A 17194-nucleotide genomic window follows, 5' to 3' on the forward strand; every position below is an offset into this window, starting at 1 on the left:
TAGCTAAATGTCAAGGTTCTGTACCTGCAGGTATATCTCTCTTTGCCTTTTCGAAGAATGCTTTCCGGAAGGGCTGTTGGTGAACTTCGAAAATTGAACATTGAAGGAACAGACTGAATAAGTTCATTGGCTTCAGGTTTAAGAGCATTAAAACTCTCCAACTTTTCTGCCATGTTTTCTATTGCTGACATCTGAAAGAGAAAATACAGAGTATTAAAGCAACTGCAGAATATACAGTTAATAGCTAATAAACCATACAAATCTGAAAGGTTAGCAGCAGAAAAATCAAATATGCATTTCATCATTGGCTTGAATAGTCCATCAAAAGGAACCACATACGTTTTAAAATAAATTATAGAAATCTGCCCATTTTATAGAATCGTAGACTCGGTTAAATCTGTGGTTATATCCAACATATAATAATCTAATAGTAAAGTAATATAATAACACAATAGTAGAGCTGTACCACAGTAATATAAAAACCCTTCAAAAACACAACACCAAGTCTTTTGTAATGATAAAATATTTGTACTTTATGACACACACAATAAAAAACATTGTGTGCATTTCTACAAGGTAATGTAACATATATTTAAAACCAAAAGGCAATAAAAAAGTTGAAAAGAAACTCAGACACCCAATTAAGTTTGCTTGTACGTTAGCATTTATTTCTGTGTATCTCTGATGAGATATATTTTATGTTTAACAACCATTTATATAACTGTCTGGATGCCAGCTCATTTTCTTTCCACACAGGTGGTCTGTTGAATAACAGATGTATCCCAAAATACTATTAACAAGACAAAAAATTCCATCTGCATTGCCTTGTCCATAAAATCCTATATAATGATAGATTCCATATTGAAAAAAAAATGGTTTTAGAAAGTGTTTTTTTCTCATAAGAACTCACAGAAAACTGTTTGGTTAACCCAATACAGGCTGCAAAGTGCAAGAGAATGACAGTGACAGGAGGCAGTTGCTGTTTGCTTACTAAGTATTCACAGCTAATTGATAAATGTACAAGCTAATGACCATTTGCATATTTGAGGGTGTTTACCTCTTGCAATGTTGCCTAGCTGTTCTGTTGGCTGCCATGTTGTCCTTGCACACAATGCCAAACATTTATATATTTATTGTATAGTACATACTTCAAAATGCAAATATTGGTTTTTTTTTAAGCATTAGTGGATGTGTTAACAAGGTAACAATAATTAAATAAGGCCTATTGGGGTCTATTTCTTAAAATGGCTGTTTTTGCACGGTTTGGGTAAACTAACACTGCAGACCGCAGTCCCCATTATGTTAACAGGACCTGTGGCTTGGGTCTATCTTCCAAGCTCCAAACAGCTAAGCAGCGATTACTATCAATTTACTGCAGACCCTTCACTTGCTAGGATAAAATGTTATCAGAGCTGCTGTCCCGGAAACAGTATCTGTTAAATAGGCACTAAAATGATCTGTCATTGCTGCAATACATATATGCAGCTAGAGATGTTCGTTTACAGGGCCCAACTGACACCAATTATAAACAGACCCAAAGATACTACGTGCTTCTTCCTAGTGTGCCTGTGATTAGAACCGGTTCATGCATGTAACTGGATCCTTAGTATATATTCTCTTTACAGGCTAGGCCCACCTCCCTCTTCTTCTTCCCTACCAGTGACGTGCGGTGGGGTGAGGCAGGTGAGGCAGAGCCTTTCCTGTCATACTTACGTTTAAACCAGAGTTTTGACTGAATAAAGTATATGAAAAATACTAATAATTTGTTTGAAATACCTTCTTTGCATTATTCTAATAATTTTTATAGCCCAAACTCTGGAGTAAAAAGTCTATGGCAGGTGAGGCAGTGCCTCACTTGCTTATCTTTTCAGCACATCTCTCTAATCAAAACTCACCAAATTTCCAGGCGTTTATACTGCTGCACCTGTGTATAATGCCCAGATGTACACTTTGGCTCATATATTGCATGGAATTCTGGCTCTGGGGTTAGCCAGTGCCTCCTGAGCCATTTAGCTCACTGCACGTCCCTGTTCCCTATCACCTTCCAGGTCACCAATGCTCTGCTCCCTTGTCTCTTGCCGGATTAAGGGAGGGGCAACAGGGGCAGCTGTTCTTGGGCCTCCACACGGTGCATTTTTAATTGCAGTAGTCTCTTTCCGGTGGCTCAGCTGTTTAGTAACAGCGGCTGCCGTGGAGCTCAGTCAGTCTTGCGGGATAGGGAAGTGTAATCCCCCGATAAAGTGACTCGAAGATGCCAGCATGTGCTCCTTGGGCTGCGCTGCCATAAGTGACCCCCATGCTCTGTATGTGTGTGTGTGTGTGTGTGTGTGTGTGTGTGTGTGTGTGTGTCAGGCGGAGGGGTTGGGGGGCTTTGCCAGTGACAGTAGTGGGGCCCCCACCAGCCATAATCCGGCCCTGGTGCAGAGTCACTGAATACTGAATTGATTCCCACCTGTGACTCCTGCTAGCTTCACTGAGTTGCCCAAATTATCTGTCCTACCCAGTCTGTGGTGCAGTATTAATGTCTGGTCTCTATGCTTTGGCATTCCATTGTGTACTGCATTTAAAATCTTATAGCCTGTTAATGTGAAGTGTTTTGTATGTTTACCCTGTGCACCGTTGTGTACATTAAATCTAATAATGATAATCATGTAATACAAAGAATAGTACCAGGGTCAGTGTCAAGAAAGATAAATACATTATTTAAAAATATCCTGACACACTGTAAGAAATGTACCAATAATGATAGAAATATACCCATTATTCTGGAAACTATTACATCCCAAGTATTCTGGAAAAATAGACTCAACCTCTCTCCCTCTACACACACAGACACACACAGACAGACACACACACACACACACACACACACTTGTGTGTTTCTCTTTTGTGACATTAAAATGACCCCTTTCAATGTGTACAAATATAAGGGATAGTCAGAAATAGATGGAAATAGACAGAACATAATGGTGGATCTCACTACTACTATTTGTTACAGTGTAGCCGGACCTTATGGCGCAGACTGTCTGATCACTGACTGTCTGTAAGCAAGGTCCTCTCTTTGTTTTGCTTTGTATAGAATATGGTTTGTTTTTCCCAGTGACCTACAGATTTGCCCTCCCGTTCCATGCTTAGAGCTTTTAATGGTAGTTACAAATTGCACTGTACAGAATACCATTACCAATTTGCTGAGTGTCTTTCAAACATAGAGCAGGAAAAAAATCTCCAAGGGAAGTCAAGATGCATTTACTTGTCATGCAACAAATACGAAAGGCTATGGATGCAGCAAGGGCTGCGGGCTCACATAGGTTTGATTCATAATCATTCCGCTGCTAAAACATTCTCCACAGATGCTTATAGACAGCACATTTGTCAACATGAAGGATCTTGACACCTACTGATCACAGGGCAGACAGCTTTGTAATGTTACTGCTGATCACATAGCAGGTAATTCCATCCCTGCAGAGCAATGCCATTATCTAACCCAAGCATCTGGAGAATTAGCATTTTCAGGGGGTGTTTTCCCCCTTCTATTTTTTATTTATTAAAAATCAATTTTTTATCACATGCAATCTGAATTTTGCAGCTTTTAATCTATTTGGTCTATTCTGGGTAAGAAATCAATTTGATATTTGGATAACTACACTGGGAAAAGGCTTTGTGAATGAAAAATGACCTTTGGCCTTTGGGCTGATTAGCACTGACAGAACAGCACAAAGGTTATGATAGCACATATAATAGTTAGGAATAATAAGTACCACACTAAAGATAATAAATATCTTTTATTTCTACCCATTTAATACCCTGGTCAGTTTCATTATCTAGAGGTATTAAATCACTTGACATTTTTGTGCGTGGAACGATTTTAAAATCATAGGCGATTTACATGGGGAATGTCACACCAAGCCTATTACTGTAATATCTATTCATAGCTGCAAGCCATGTTCACAGACACATTTATTTTAAATTATTAATGTTACATATAAGGAAGTTCATAAGAACAGACTTGTCAGCAGAGCACTGACCACACTTGTCCATATGTGATACAGACAAACCTAATATATTCTTACAGTGTAATTATTGTAATGAAGCAGCTTTCCCTTATGTTGTTGTTATCATTAAGCTGTTAGCAGTGGCTGCTGATGTTGTGTTATAAGAGTTAAGTCTCAACTATGCCAAGGGACTATAACCACATCCAGCATCGGTTTGCTGGTTAAACGGAAATCAGCATTTTAAAACAAATCCTTTAAGTCTGTGTGTTTGGTTACATATTATATGGATAATACATTCCAATCAATATCAACCACTTATGCAAATGACAAGCTTTGACGGGTCTGTGGATATTAGTTTTATGAATATGAGCACAGTAATTATGTATCAGTTCTGCAGCTGACTTAATGTGTCTTATTGGCTCTACAATATCAAAACTCCTAATCTATTGCTCATAGCAGACAGAAGAGGCAGCTGTCTTGTGTGAGGCAAGTCCAACATTGAGCACAATCCATCTTTTCCTGCTGAGAAGAAGCACCGGAACACCAAAAGTTTATTTCTGTCTGTCTGAAAATTCATAACAAGAAAATGGTGGCCATACAATGCTACTCTGCATTCATTGTATGGACAACAACATCCAGGGCTCAATGTGCCTTGGGTGGCAATACACCTTGTACCATAAAAAAGCACAATAGTTTATTTAATAAACCACAATAGTTGTCTATTCATAAGCCACATCACAAGCTGGATGCCTGATAGTAGTAGGGCAGATATGGCTGAACAGGGTGTCACATGACTGGATTAGAGTGACATAACGTGGCTGAGCCCGCCTCTTCTTCCAGGTACAACCCATTGATGTCAAATCTCCCAGCCAATCAGAATAAATATTGTGATTTGGTCAGGGGTATCCATCCATTTTTCACGTTGGGATATTTAGAAATGTACTGGAAAGGGGTAATTATGATTTCTTTTATTCCCCGTAAAAAAACAAAACAAAACAAAAAAACATATTGTTCACTTATAAAATAAATCCCAAAAGTTTATTAGGTATAAGATTACAATGGAGGCAGAAAAGAAACTTAAACTGTATCAGTGATTATGTAAATAATAGTCTCAGTGTGCTTATAAAGCAACAGAATTTAAATGATTTGAATATTTCTTGAGAAACACTAATGTGCTATATTTACACTATCGGCAGAAATCATCTAAAAATAATGATCTTTGCAGAACAATGTTTTACATATAAAATATATATTTATTTTTCTGTTTTATAAAAAAAAAAAATACATGATTTAAATTATGAGTAGTGCAATGTTTTGGAAAGAGTAAAGTTCAACAGAAGGGTCATTTGCTTACTAATCGTGATTAATTGCCTGTATGATATTAAGATTATAATATAATTGATATGACTTTTCCATGAAAATTAACTTTGACAAAGGAAATGGGAATAAGCCACTGGAAAATTTTAAGAGGTTTTTTACTTTTTCATTGGAAGTAATATATTTTCTACATTTAGTAACTTTATAATAAATGTAATGAAGGCTTACAAAATATATACAAATTGGCTCATAGCAGAACAATTGCAGTTACAGTAAATCTGTAGCATTTATGTCTTGGAAATTGTGACTGACATTAACAACTCCAGTAAGCAAATAGCAAGCATGGCCCAACTAGGGGGGGGGGGGGGCTAAGGGGGCATACGCCCCGGGTTCAGAATCTGAGAGGGTGCAGAGATGGGTACTCTGCTTCCACCCCTTCCTCTCAGCCCTAAGGGGCTACCTTCTGCTGGGTCCAAGAGCCCTCACTGTAGTTACCCGCTCTCCAGCACCACCAATGAAACGCCCCCCTCCCAGGCAAGTAGAACGCTAATGAATGAGGCAGGGGTGGTGACCAAGGACTCTCCAATCCCCTCTCATTTCCCAAGCGCTGGTCCATGGCCGCTCACACACTCATGTGCCTGTGTTAGCGATGTCTGCCCCAGGCCTGTTCCCCAGCGCCTCCCCCTTTCAGCAGAGAAGGACAGGGTCCTAAGAAGCTACCTTCTGCTGGGTCCTAGTACCCTCGCTGCAGGTCCCTGCTCCAGTTGGAGTCCCGTCCCCTTCCCAGGGTGTGTGGTACAGTGATTGCATGGCTTATATCAGGTATATAACACCAGCCAGTCCTAGGGACTCCTCTCTGCAGCCAGGATAACCCACATTGTGTGTGTGTCCCTCCCCAGAAGATTGGTTCTTCTCTTTAATTGGTTGTAGGTCCTTACTGGCATACTGGGCTTTGTAGTCCTACAGCAGTTGGACAGTCAGAGTTCCACACAATACTGTATCTGAGGTGCATGTTAGTTTTTTTGTTTTCCTATCCATTTTCCTAGGGAATGTGTACTGGATGCACCCTGACAATGCTGGTTGAAACTTTGCCAACAATTCATTCCTGTGTTTTTGACATGTTTCCAAGGTGTGTGTGTGTGTGTGTGTACGTGCGTGTGCGCGCGCACGTGGGGGGAGCCAAATAACTGTCTTGCCCCGGGTGTCAAAAATCTTAGTTTCGGCCCTGCAGCAAGGACCACCTATCACCCTGCTTCATCCTATATTATGTTCTTGTAGAACCCTGTCCACACCCCAATACCTTTCTAGAAATTAATGTGTTGTCACATTAATATTTTATACATTTGTGCCATAAAACTTACAGTAGGAAAATTAACCTAATTAAATACAGGTAGAACACAGTAATTGGTAGATAAAACGTCAAAATAACTTACCCAGGTTCTCTGGTCGGGCAATGGGAACTGTTTAAATGATAAAAAAAAAAAAAATTGAGAGGTTAGTCAATATTTAGAAATCCATGCAGACAATTATTGCAAATCAACTGCAAACTTATTGCATTTTATTATGTTTATTTTTTAAAGAAACCTGAAATATTAAAAAGAACTACACACAAATGTAATGACCCTTCTTCAAAGTAAGCTCCCTAGTCTGGCAGAAATGTGGGTAGCCACCATTACCTCCATATAAAAGCTTTGCTCTGATATCTGGCTGAGTACTACACCACCTGTCTGAGGACTGTAGAATCAGGCACTCAAAACTTTGCTAAAGAAGCAGTGTCAGTTCAGACTGCACATGATTGGGCACGTTCCACAGCTATCCAATCAATTCTCATCTTTCCTAAAGCTTTACAATAGTAGCAACCATTGCAACATTTTCCTGCTCTTTGATCTTTCTGTAGTTAGAGTACTCCGAGCCTGATTCAGAGGCCCACACACTGTGGATTGCTGGTGCGCGTCAATGGATTAGCGATGGTGTACGCAAAGAGGATCTATTTGCAAAGTGAGGGATAGGTGGTTAAGATTTGGGGGAAGTACCAGGGACGGGGGGTTTTAAAAAAAAGCAAAGGTGTGTTGGGACCGGTTCCGGGCAAGGCATAGTCAGCCGCCACCATACACAGCTAGACAGTCTTAGGTGAGACGCTCATTCTGGGACAGAATAAGGTTCAGAGGTTTGATGGTGTGAATGAAGTTGTTACTTTTGTATTTAGGTGGCGTATGTGAGACGCCAGCAGAGGGCATCTTTATGCACAAGGCTGCGTCTGAGTCATTAGCATATTCCACTGCATTCAAAATCACAGCTGTGCATGCAACTGCGCGTAACTCTGAATCAGGCTTCTCTGTTATTGAGAGAAACAATAACAACAACAAAACTATAACATTATAAGCAAATAAATAGTAACAGTAAATTTACCATAATACATGTAAATAGTACTGCGTGTGTCATACATGGATGCTAATATTTTAACAATAAATTTCTATCATTTTCTTTTATGATTTTGCATTAGACCAGCTCTATATGTTTTTAAACTGCAGATGTATTGATATTACCGAACTGCATACAGTGATTGTAGCAGCTAACAACAATACAGCGCATTGCAAACATGCATCTAATAACACCATCAGACACCATCTGTCATATCTGTGGAACATCATCATAAACTGCCTCAGCTTGTCATTGAATCATGCACAGAACTAACATCTGCAGCAAAAGTAATACAAAATGTAACTTGAAGTGGGTGAGGATGGGCCGAACAGCGCAAAGCTAAATAGCAGTGATTCCTACCCAGCTTAACCAAACTAACCAATATTACTGAAGGGTATGCCAGGCATTACTGGATCTTCTAAACTAAAGTTCCCAGGTACAATACTCTATTGGCAAACACCTGTTTGTGTCTATTAATATACTTAATGGAAGCCACTTGTGTGGAAATATATTTTAATAATGACTACAAAAAGTTGATGTGTAAACATGATAGAACCCAGAAACATATTCTTACAAATGACAGTGTGATGAGTACAATGTAATATAAGCCAAATACACAATGTAGCAGCAAGTACATCTGAAAATACATATTTTAGGATAATATAGGTTTCTTGAGATACATATTAATACTAGGTGGTCCCTTTTAAATTAGTTCATTCTTGGACTTGTACCAAATACACTTTTAAAGCTGTCCTTGCAAGAGTCTTCCAATATCACATTATTAGGTTAATACATTTTCTCCTGACATCAAAACAGGCTGATGCATTCACTCCCTTGTGGAGAAAAGCCTCTCTGCTGAGAAGAGTGAGTGCACCTGTTAGCAGATGTCAGTACATTATACTAATTAGAGAGACGCCGTAACTCACTCTCTGTTATTCATGGCCTCCGCTGTTGTGTCTTTTGCATCCATAAAGGTAACATTTGCTGATGAACCATTGCTGATTCAGGCAACTCACGTTCCTAAACAATCTCATCTACTGTATTTCACACTGCTTATTGACGACTATACGCAAACAGCGAGAAGAAGATGAACATTTTCAGTTACCTTCATTTTAAAATGAAAACTAAATCTTTAAAAATACATTTGCATTTATCCATCAATATAAGTTAATACTGTATACTGAAGTACTTTTAATAAACCATGAAGACTTGCCACAATGTAAAAGTTATGTGCAGCTTGTCATTGGAGAGTTAAGGAACCAGATGACTGGACAAGAGGCAATGCGATCTGATAACTATACTGTTCAAGGAAATAACTTACTCCACTTTAAATTGCCACCATGGTGAGTAGATTAATGGACATTATAGGGAAAGTAAGGAGCAGTCACTTACTGTGGTGGTTCCTAATGCACGTATATCATATACATATATATATATATATATATATACACTACTTAACAATGATAGAATTTAACCCCTATTAATTTATACTGGAGATAAGCGGGTTCGGTTTTACTCTGATTTACCCAAATCTCCTTATTGGCTCACGGACGTCACGTGTTTTGGTTAGCCAATAAGAAAAATCCAGAAAAAAAGAACTTGCGATAATTCTGGCGATAAGAACCGAGTAAATCCGAACCCGCTCATCTCTAATTTATACATATGCTTTGGTAAGCTCAAGATAAAGGTGGCAGAACAGTTCCTTTGTCCATCTTTAGCACATAATTATCAACATCTAGGCAAACCATTATTTTGTGTTTTAAAAACACTAACTAGTAAGGGTGATACTGTAAATTATATTAATCATTAGAAAAGTTGTGTCATTCTTGTCACACTTTTGTTTTATATAATGTTTCTGGATATCTCCAAATGTTTGCTTCATACATACCTGTGGATGAAATAAGAATCCAGGAGAAGGCCTTAAATATTTTTCTTTTAGAATCTCAAGTGGATCCATTAGTTTTCTCTTTTCTACCCTGCGATTGCAGATATTGAAATTATCAAAGGTGATTCTGGGACTGGTTTTAAACAAATATAAATATTGTCAGTAATAAAAATGTATATACATATATATTACATCATATTCAACATTTTACAGAATTGTACAACAACTGTTTAATGTGAAAAAAAGACATTATTAAACTCACTGTTAAATATAAAATATATATATACTGTACATGCTAATATACTATGGGGGAAAGAAATTCAGCACAAGGTTTACCTGCGCACATTACTGTTTAATATGGCAATATCGCTAATTTTCCTGGCGCCACTATATGGCACAGGGAAACCATTAGCAATGTTACTGGTCATAAAGCGACTTCGGCCATCCATTTGAGGCCATCATGCTGAATTAAATTTCCCCTTATGAATGAAAGATGTCAGATTCATAAATGCTTAAGTAATAATTCTGTGTAGTCAACATCTATAGTCATGCTACTGGCTGCTCATTGTTGGCTTAATCTATAGATCCCCCAGTCTGGGATGGAGCATAGCCATAACAGTAAAGTGATTACGTATACAGATTCATGGCAAATCTGGCATATGAAATACAATCCATAACTTCTACACACAATTGAAAATAATAATCTGCAAAAACACGTTTTTCTCCTAACATCATACATTGTCAATTATCTAAACTATTCAGTTTACCCAGGGAAAAAAAGAGTTGATGATAGGTTAAGAACTAGATATGTCTTGGCCAAAGATGCCCACATTGTTGTTCCTTTGTTTTTTGGAATGCTTCAGTTTTATTTTTACAGCCCCTCTCACCTACCTATCGTTTTCAAAATTATTAATATAAATTAATATAAAATAGCATAATATAAAATAGCATAAAATGATAGATTCAATTAAACACAAAGGCCGGTATCTAATTAGCCACGGTAATTTACTGCCAATTGATCCACAGGAAGCTATACAATTAGCCCTATAGGCCAGCAGTTATCAGGGATTTTTTTTTCACCTGCCCGTCCCCGGTAAATGACCCTTTTTCACAATTGCGGACATGAAAATACATGGGACTAGGAATTTACCCTGGATCCTGGGTCTTTTTTGTATCATTTTTCATGCAAAAAAAAGCAGACTTTCATTGGATAGCCAGATGACCATAAGGCAAAAATCACAATAAAAGACTGTTTTTTTCTATGCAAAAAAATTTGGGGGTAATTGGATACCCCCCAAAGTTTCTGAGGAAAAAGCAAAATAGTACAATAACATCCAGCAGAGATATACTCTCCCACAAAACTGTGGCTATATTACTCTCATTGGTAATATTTATTAAAACTTTTCCATGACAAAACAAAGATAAGCAATGCGGCGATGCAATCACATCTAGCATACAATAGTTTGCTTCTAGACACCTCTATGAATGTCCTACCTGTAGATGGGATCCATGAAGAAAGGTGCAGGCCTGGCATGCTGCAAACAGTGTTCAGATCGTTTGGTTTGTTCTATCTCAGTATCTTTTTTGTCTCCAAATATATGGTTCTTTCTAGGTTGATCTGGCTGTTTTGTTGGAGCAGCTCGGCTCCTGCTGCCCATACTCAAGTCCAGTGGCTGGTCAGGGGTGGAAGATGTAGGATTCAGTGGCTTTGTGGGCACAATTGCTACAGTCTTTTCCTCTTTGCGCTTCGTTGTAAGATCAAAAGGAGACTCTGAATTCCCCTTTTGTGTTTTCTTTATTTCTTTTGGGGACTCGGGTTCAACTTTAAGAGGAACAGGTCTTATGTCTCTATCGGGAAATGGATACATTGATTGAGAAAATGTTGGGAAGAAAGGTAGGGGAAACATAGATGGGTAAGGTAAAGATCCACCTTTTTTATCTGGTAGACCCACAAGTCCGGTTGAACCAAAGTACTTCTCAGCAATGGATGCAATAGCTTTTATGGAATCATTCACTGCCCCAGACACAGCTGTCTGTTCCTCTAAGCATGGGGAGAAAACCGTGTAATTACTGTAGTCCCTTTTACTGTTTAATGCAGCAAGATTCTGCAATGGGCTCATTTTCTCCTTATATATTTTACCATTTTCCTTCATTTTTTCTTTATCACTTTCAATGTCACTTTCAAGGTCAGAACCAGAAGTTGTTTCCAAGTCACTACCGCTAGGTGTGCTGATGTCATCAAGGTCACTGCTCTCTGACTGGTCACTTATTTTGTCATGTGGCCTTTGATTAGTATTATTTTCACCTATAAATTCCGCAGATTTAGTATCACCCACTGATGGGCGCTTACTCAGTGCTTTCAAAATGTCCTGTGTTGCTGGTAACATCTGTGGTCTATTCATATGAGGATTCTGACTCTTGCTCATCTGTTCAACATTTGGAAGTCCTTTAATAGGTGAGCTGGCAGGCATTAAAGGAGGCCTATGATACAGACCTGAGGGAAACAGACCAGGAAAGCTGAAAGAGAATCCAGGAGCTGTTGGAAAAGTAAGACCAGCAGTATGCCGGCTAGCACCAAAATAATCTGCAAGCCCTGTGCTTGCATGGTTCATATTGATCATAGAAGCCTTGTCCAAGGTTGGCGTCCCAGGAAGTGAAATCCCTTGACCAAATAATCCTCCAGCAGCAAAGTGATTCTTCCCCTCACAAAATCTCCTGTGCTTATTAAGTGAAGATGTAGTGCTGAACATTTGTCCACAGTCTTTACATTTGATCTGAGTCCTGCAGTCGGCGTGCATACGCTTGTGTCGACACAGGTTAGAAAACTGAGTATATGATTTATGGCAGACTTCACCTGTACAAAAAAAAAGAAACATGCATTTGTTACATGGATTAAAAAAAAAGCACCTCAGAATCACTATACAAATCTCTTTATGCTATTGCTATACTAAGTACACAAACCATACAGTCATATACATGGGAAAGCTCAATGCCTTGCTTCTGTAATTCTAACACTTGACCTTGGGACGGTTGGCGTAAGTGTAGCTCGGGAAATTGTAAGTAGGTAGAAAACTACTACAGCTATCTATATGTAACATCAGGAAGTTAGTGAAGAATACATTCACAAACCACACCTAGGAGGCTCCAGTGCTAGCAGCCATTACCCTTCTACAATCAGTTGGATTACACATTACTCTTTTGAAACATAAGTGTTATAAAATGTATTCAGCTACCGGTGGAAATAAGTGTTGGCAGTTTTAAACATTTCTGAAGAAAGTTGTCGCTAAATGTAATAGGATCAGAGGCATCAGACAATTGGGAGATATCATAGGGGTATATTCAATTAGTGCCGAATTTTCTGACAGTCGGAAAATCTGCACTAATTTGACGTGTTTGTATTGAATAGTGGACGTTTTCACAAGTTTTTTAATCAATTTTCGCCCATGCCTTTTCGTTTGTTTGTTTGTTTGTCGAATCAGCATGGGCAAAAATGGACAGTTGAAAACGCCCGCAAATTTGACAAAACATGTGGATTGTTGACGAATTGGCCGATCCACGTGGTTTCCGCCCATGCTGGTTTTTTCGACCAATCGAAAAAACGTCACTTTTACTGAATAGGTCGACCTATTAACGGGCAAAAAGTGCAGTTTTTTCAACTGGTCCAAAAAATAGCACTAATTGATTACCCCCCATAGTGTAAATCACTGGCATCATCCAATTGCTATCAATACTTGGCATTATCATCTAGGACAGAGGAAGACTATACATAGCAGGGACTGGAAGCTTTGAGCGACAGTATGCATGTACTTTGTATTCAACAATAACTGATGTATGCTGTCCAGATCTACCATAGGTGGCAATACTGTGAATGACACATATTTATTCAGTAAGCATCACATTATTAGTGCTACATTGTATTCTGTGCTGCTATTTCAAATGGCTGTGAGACGTAAAAAGAAAATTATGAAATAGCAATATTAACCAGCAGAAAAAGGTTTAAATGGTTGTTAAGCAGTTTTGATTGGACTATTAGTTAATTTTTTTCCATAGCACTGGACTACTATACAAGCAGGATGTCACTAACAAAGTTCTGCTGCTACCTGCAAAGGATGTATTATAAATCATAATGTTCTCATCATTCACACATCAAAGACATGCAACTGTAAACACTGAGCATTCCGAGTCATTTGCAACAATCCTTTTGCAGGGTTAGAGACGGGCTGCCCAAACTGACAATAGCTCTATTTTAAGCAAGTAAAGGAAACCAAATTGAATGTATCTCATCCTGGATTGTTGGTTCCCATGAACTGTAATCACGTCCCTGACTTCCACTCACACCAGGCCTAACCTTCCAGCACTTGGAAAAGTCTTGTCCTTGACAATCCAGAACACTTGCTGTCATCTTTCAAATATTTACCCTGGCATTACCTTGCTTTATAAATGAACTAAGTATCACAATAAGAAAATAAAGAATTATAACATCTGGGTTTCCAATTTACCTGCATTCAAAATCGGTCTGTAAAAAAGCGGATACTGTCGATTATACAGTACACGTTATCATATGCTGGCAAAAAAACATTTTTTCCTTTGTAGTGTTATTATTCTCTGTATTTATTAATTTTAGATAAAAGATCATTTTAGAGAATAGATATTTCCCATCATGTCCGGGAAATGATACAGAGATGTACAACTGCCCCATTCCAGTCTCTTTGTCAATGGAAACGTTTTTTGTTTTCTCTTAATGACCAGCTACTAATTAGCATGGAAAAAAGAATCAGGGGCATGGAATGCCTCCACAGTTACCCATTTATTAAGGACACGTGAAATATGTGAGGCCATAGACAGGGATTTATTGTGCCCACCTTTATTTCCAAATGATCACTTCTTAGAAGTCTATTTTGTACATTGACTGATGAGACAATACGAGAAAAAGCCTTAATAGATACTTGCTAATGACAGAACAGTAAAAATGCTGTTATACTAATTAAAAAGATTAAATCTGTGGATGGAGTAGGGACAAGCAATGCATTATACTGCTCTGTACCGATTGGCCTCACACATTGAACAAGGGGGGTTATGCATTAATGTGGTTCTTGAGCAGATTTGGGAAAACAGAAAGTCTTTCTGCAAAAGCACCATGTACATAATATCTAGCTTTAAGTGAACCAGATGGGCTAATCGCTTCCATACAGTACACTTAAACAACAAAAGACACTTTTCTTCTACTCCGGCACCTACAACACTGATGCTCAGATTGAATATATAGGAACACATCCTTTCCCATCTTTCATCACTTTACAACAACCCCTTCAACTTACAAAACTCTGAGCCCCCGTGAGCATTATCCTCTCAACATCTAGCGTGCTCAATTTGTAATTTCTGGAAAGACTGGAATAAGATAGCAGTCAGAATTGCATATTTTCTGCTTATTAAACGTATTAAGCAGTGCACTGAATATGCAGCACCAATTTTAGCATGTGGTTTCTATTTGGTGGACCTGAATAGTTTGCGAAGGCAGTGAGTAATTACATTTGTGTTGGTGAGCTTTCACTCAAGTCTGAGCAGAATAGTGTAACAAGAGCCACTTGCCATAAACAGACTGGTGTGCAGTACATGGTGTGTGGGCTCTGCTTGCGCACAGATAGCACCTTTACATGTAAATTATGTTCACTAACTGACTTAAGAAGTTTCCAAATTCTGCAATTACAAGAGTAGTGCTTGAAATTGTTTAGGTATTAGTTTCAGTCTATAATATATAATATGAGGTGAAAACATGACTGGAAGGGATGCATTATGCTGGTTTAACTGTCTTTCTCCTGCAGATCTTAAGCTACCTGTAACTATATTTCTAACACATAAATGCATCCAGATGCCGAGCCAGAACTTTGTGGGACCCACAGCAACATTTTGTATGGGCTTCCGCCATAATGCTCCTAGCAAGACACCTCTCTCAGCAGCAGTTGTTCATGTTATGACCGGTAGTAGTGCCATAGCTTCCAATATGCCACACGGTAGGGCTGCCAGTACACATTATGCCACACATTGGGTGCCCCGATTCCCATTATGCCATACAATGTCTCCAGAATATATATGCCACACTGAAGTGGCCAAGGTTCCTTATTTGCCACCTTGTAGTGCCGCCTGTTCGTAAAATGCCAAATTATAGTGCCCCTAGTTCATAATTTACCACATGGTAGTGTTCCCAGTTCATATTATGCCACACAGTGGTGGCCCAAGGTCATATTATGCTACAATGTAGTGGCCTCAGTTCATGTTAAGCCATAGACTATCTCTTTGCGGCCCTGAGAGGAAATATATGTTCCTATATCTGTTCTTAGTGTACACTGTCTTGAATCAGAAGGCTATGTTACTCCATTCTACATTCAGCATTATACGTTCTAATCTAGCCTGTCCTTCAGGTGTAATAACTATTTAGACTTGTGTTGATTCCTGATGATAGTTCCTACAGGATGTTTCCTTGAAAATTACCATCAGTCATATCTTATTTGTTAATGTTCTGATGTAACAATAAAAACAAAAGCACAATAAATAAATAAAATAATGACAGACAAACAATGACACTTACATACAAATGGCTTCACACTGCTGTGGATGTGCTTGTGTTGTTTAAGACCTGATGAAGTTGCAAATGTTTTGCCACACTCGGAACATGCATGGGCCCGAGCTCCGACATGTTGGGACCGAATGTGCCTTTGGAGGTTGCTAGGATCCGTGAAAACCTGCTAGGAAATGAATACACATCAGTCAGTATATATGGACCATAGAGCAACACGCAATAGAAGTGTAACAATTTATCCAGAAAAGTAAAAGCAGCCCCTCCACCGACCAGACGGTGCTGCAGTGGAAAGCTGTTATTTCTGTAACAAACAATAATGTGTCTAAATCTATGATGTCTTTCATTCAGAGCCACAACCCATATAATCTCTATTACACCACATGCAGGTACAGCTATACATGCGGCATCCCATCTGCCGGTATACCGGCAGCAAGTCCCCTTGCGGGCTCGCTGCACTCGCCACGCTTCGGGCCCGGTGGCAGACTTCGACCACCGGTAAACCACAATTCTGACCATGGGTAAAATGTCAGATGTCAGGATTCCCAGGATCCCGACCACCGCAATTTTTAATACATCCCTGTTAGAGTATAGCTGAAAAATGATTGGAAAAAGTTGTATTTTCAGGAAACACCCAAGATAAGAGTTTTAACTATTTTTTGATGTATAAAATGTGGTGTTCGTGATAACTCTTTGCTGTAAAAATATAGGGGGAATTCAATTGATCGCAGTAAATTTTACAGTGAAAAAAAAAAAGTATTTATCGCAATTTTTTGCCCAATGTTTGCATCGGCCAATTCAATTAATGTCCTATTTTGCTGTAAAATATATCCACTATAGTGCGAAAATCATGGTATCAGGGTCCATGCATTTTCAAGATAAGTAACATTTTTTCACATCTGTGATTGAGGAAATGGGATCCATTCAATTTGCCGGCTGTCGGGATCTCGACACCGGAATCCCGCCAGCTGGCAATGCCGCCAGCTGGAATCCCAGCAAAACAGG

At 38.8% G+C, this 17194-nt stretch overlaps 1 protein-coding gene and 1 long non-coding RNA gene across 8 annotated transcripts in view; one reads left to right on the plus strand and one right to left on the minus strand.

Annotated features, from left to right (window-relative positions):
- Nucleotides 1-645, plus strand: part of LOC134909394 (uncharacterized) — a 203104-nt gene extending 202459 nt beyond the window's left edge. For all 4 annotated transcript variants that reach the window (XR_010175907.1, XR_010175904.1, XR_010175906.1 and 1 more), the window contains one exon: nt 31-645. This is a non-coding gene — a long non-coding RNA (uncharacterized LOC134909394). The remainder of the gene's footprint in view (nt 1-30) is intronic.
- Nucleotides 1-17194, minus strand: part of MECOM (MDS1 and EVI1 complex locus) — a 54518-nt gene that overhangs the window by 9863 nt on the left and 27461 nt on the right. Inside the window, exons 6-10 of one of the 4 annotated variants that reach the window (XM_063916201.1) lie at nt 16202-16355; nt 11110-12469; nt 9619-9706; nt 6743-6769; nt 25-191 (exon numbers count right to left, since the gene is read on the minus strand). In XM_063916201.1, the coding sequence (XP_063772271.1) occupies nt 25-191; nt 6743-6769; nt 9619-9706; nt 11110-12469; nt 16202-16355 (1796 nt within the window). Of the gene's footprint in view, nt 1-24; nt 192-6742; nt 6770-9618; nt 9749-11109; nt 12470-16201; nt 16359-17194 lie in introns of all 4 variants that reach the window. The other 3 variants (XM_063916199.1, XM_063916200.1, XM_063916198.1) reach the window with 3 other exon arrangements.

This window comes from Pseudophryne corroboree, chromosome 4 (assembly GCF_028390025.1).
Source record: "Pseudophryne corroboree isolate aPseCor3 chromosome 4, aPseCor3.hap2, whole genome shotgun sequence".
Taxonomy (NCBI): Eukaryota; Metazoa; Chordata; class Amphibia; order Anura; family Myobatrachidae; genus Pseudophryne; species Pseudophryne corroboree.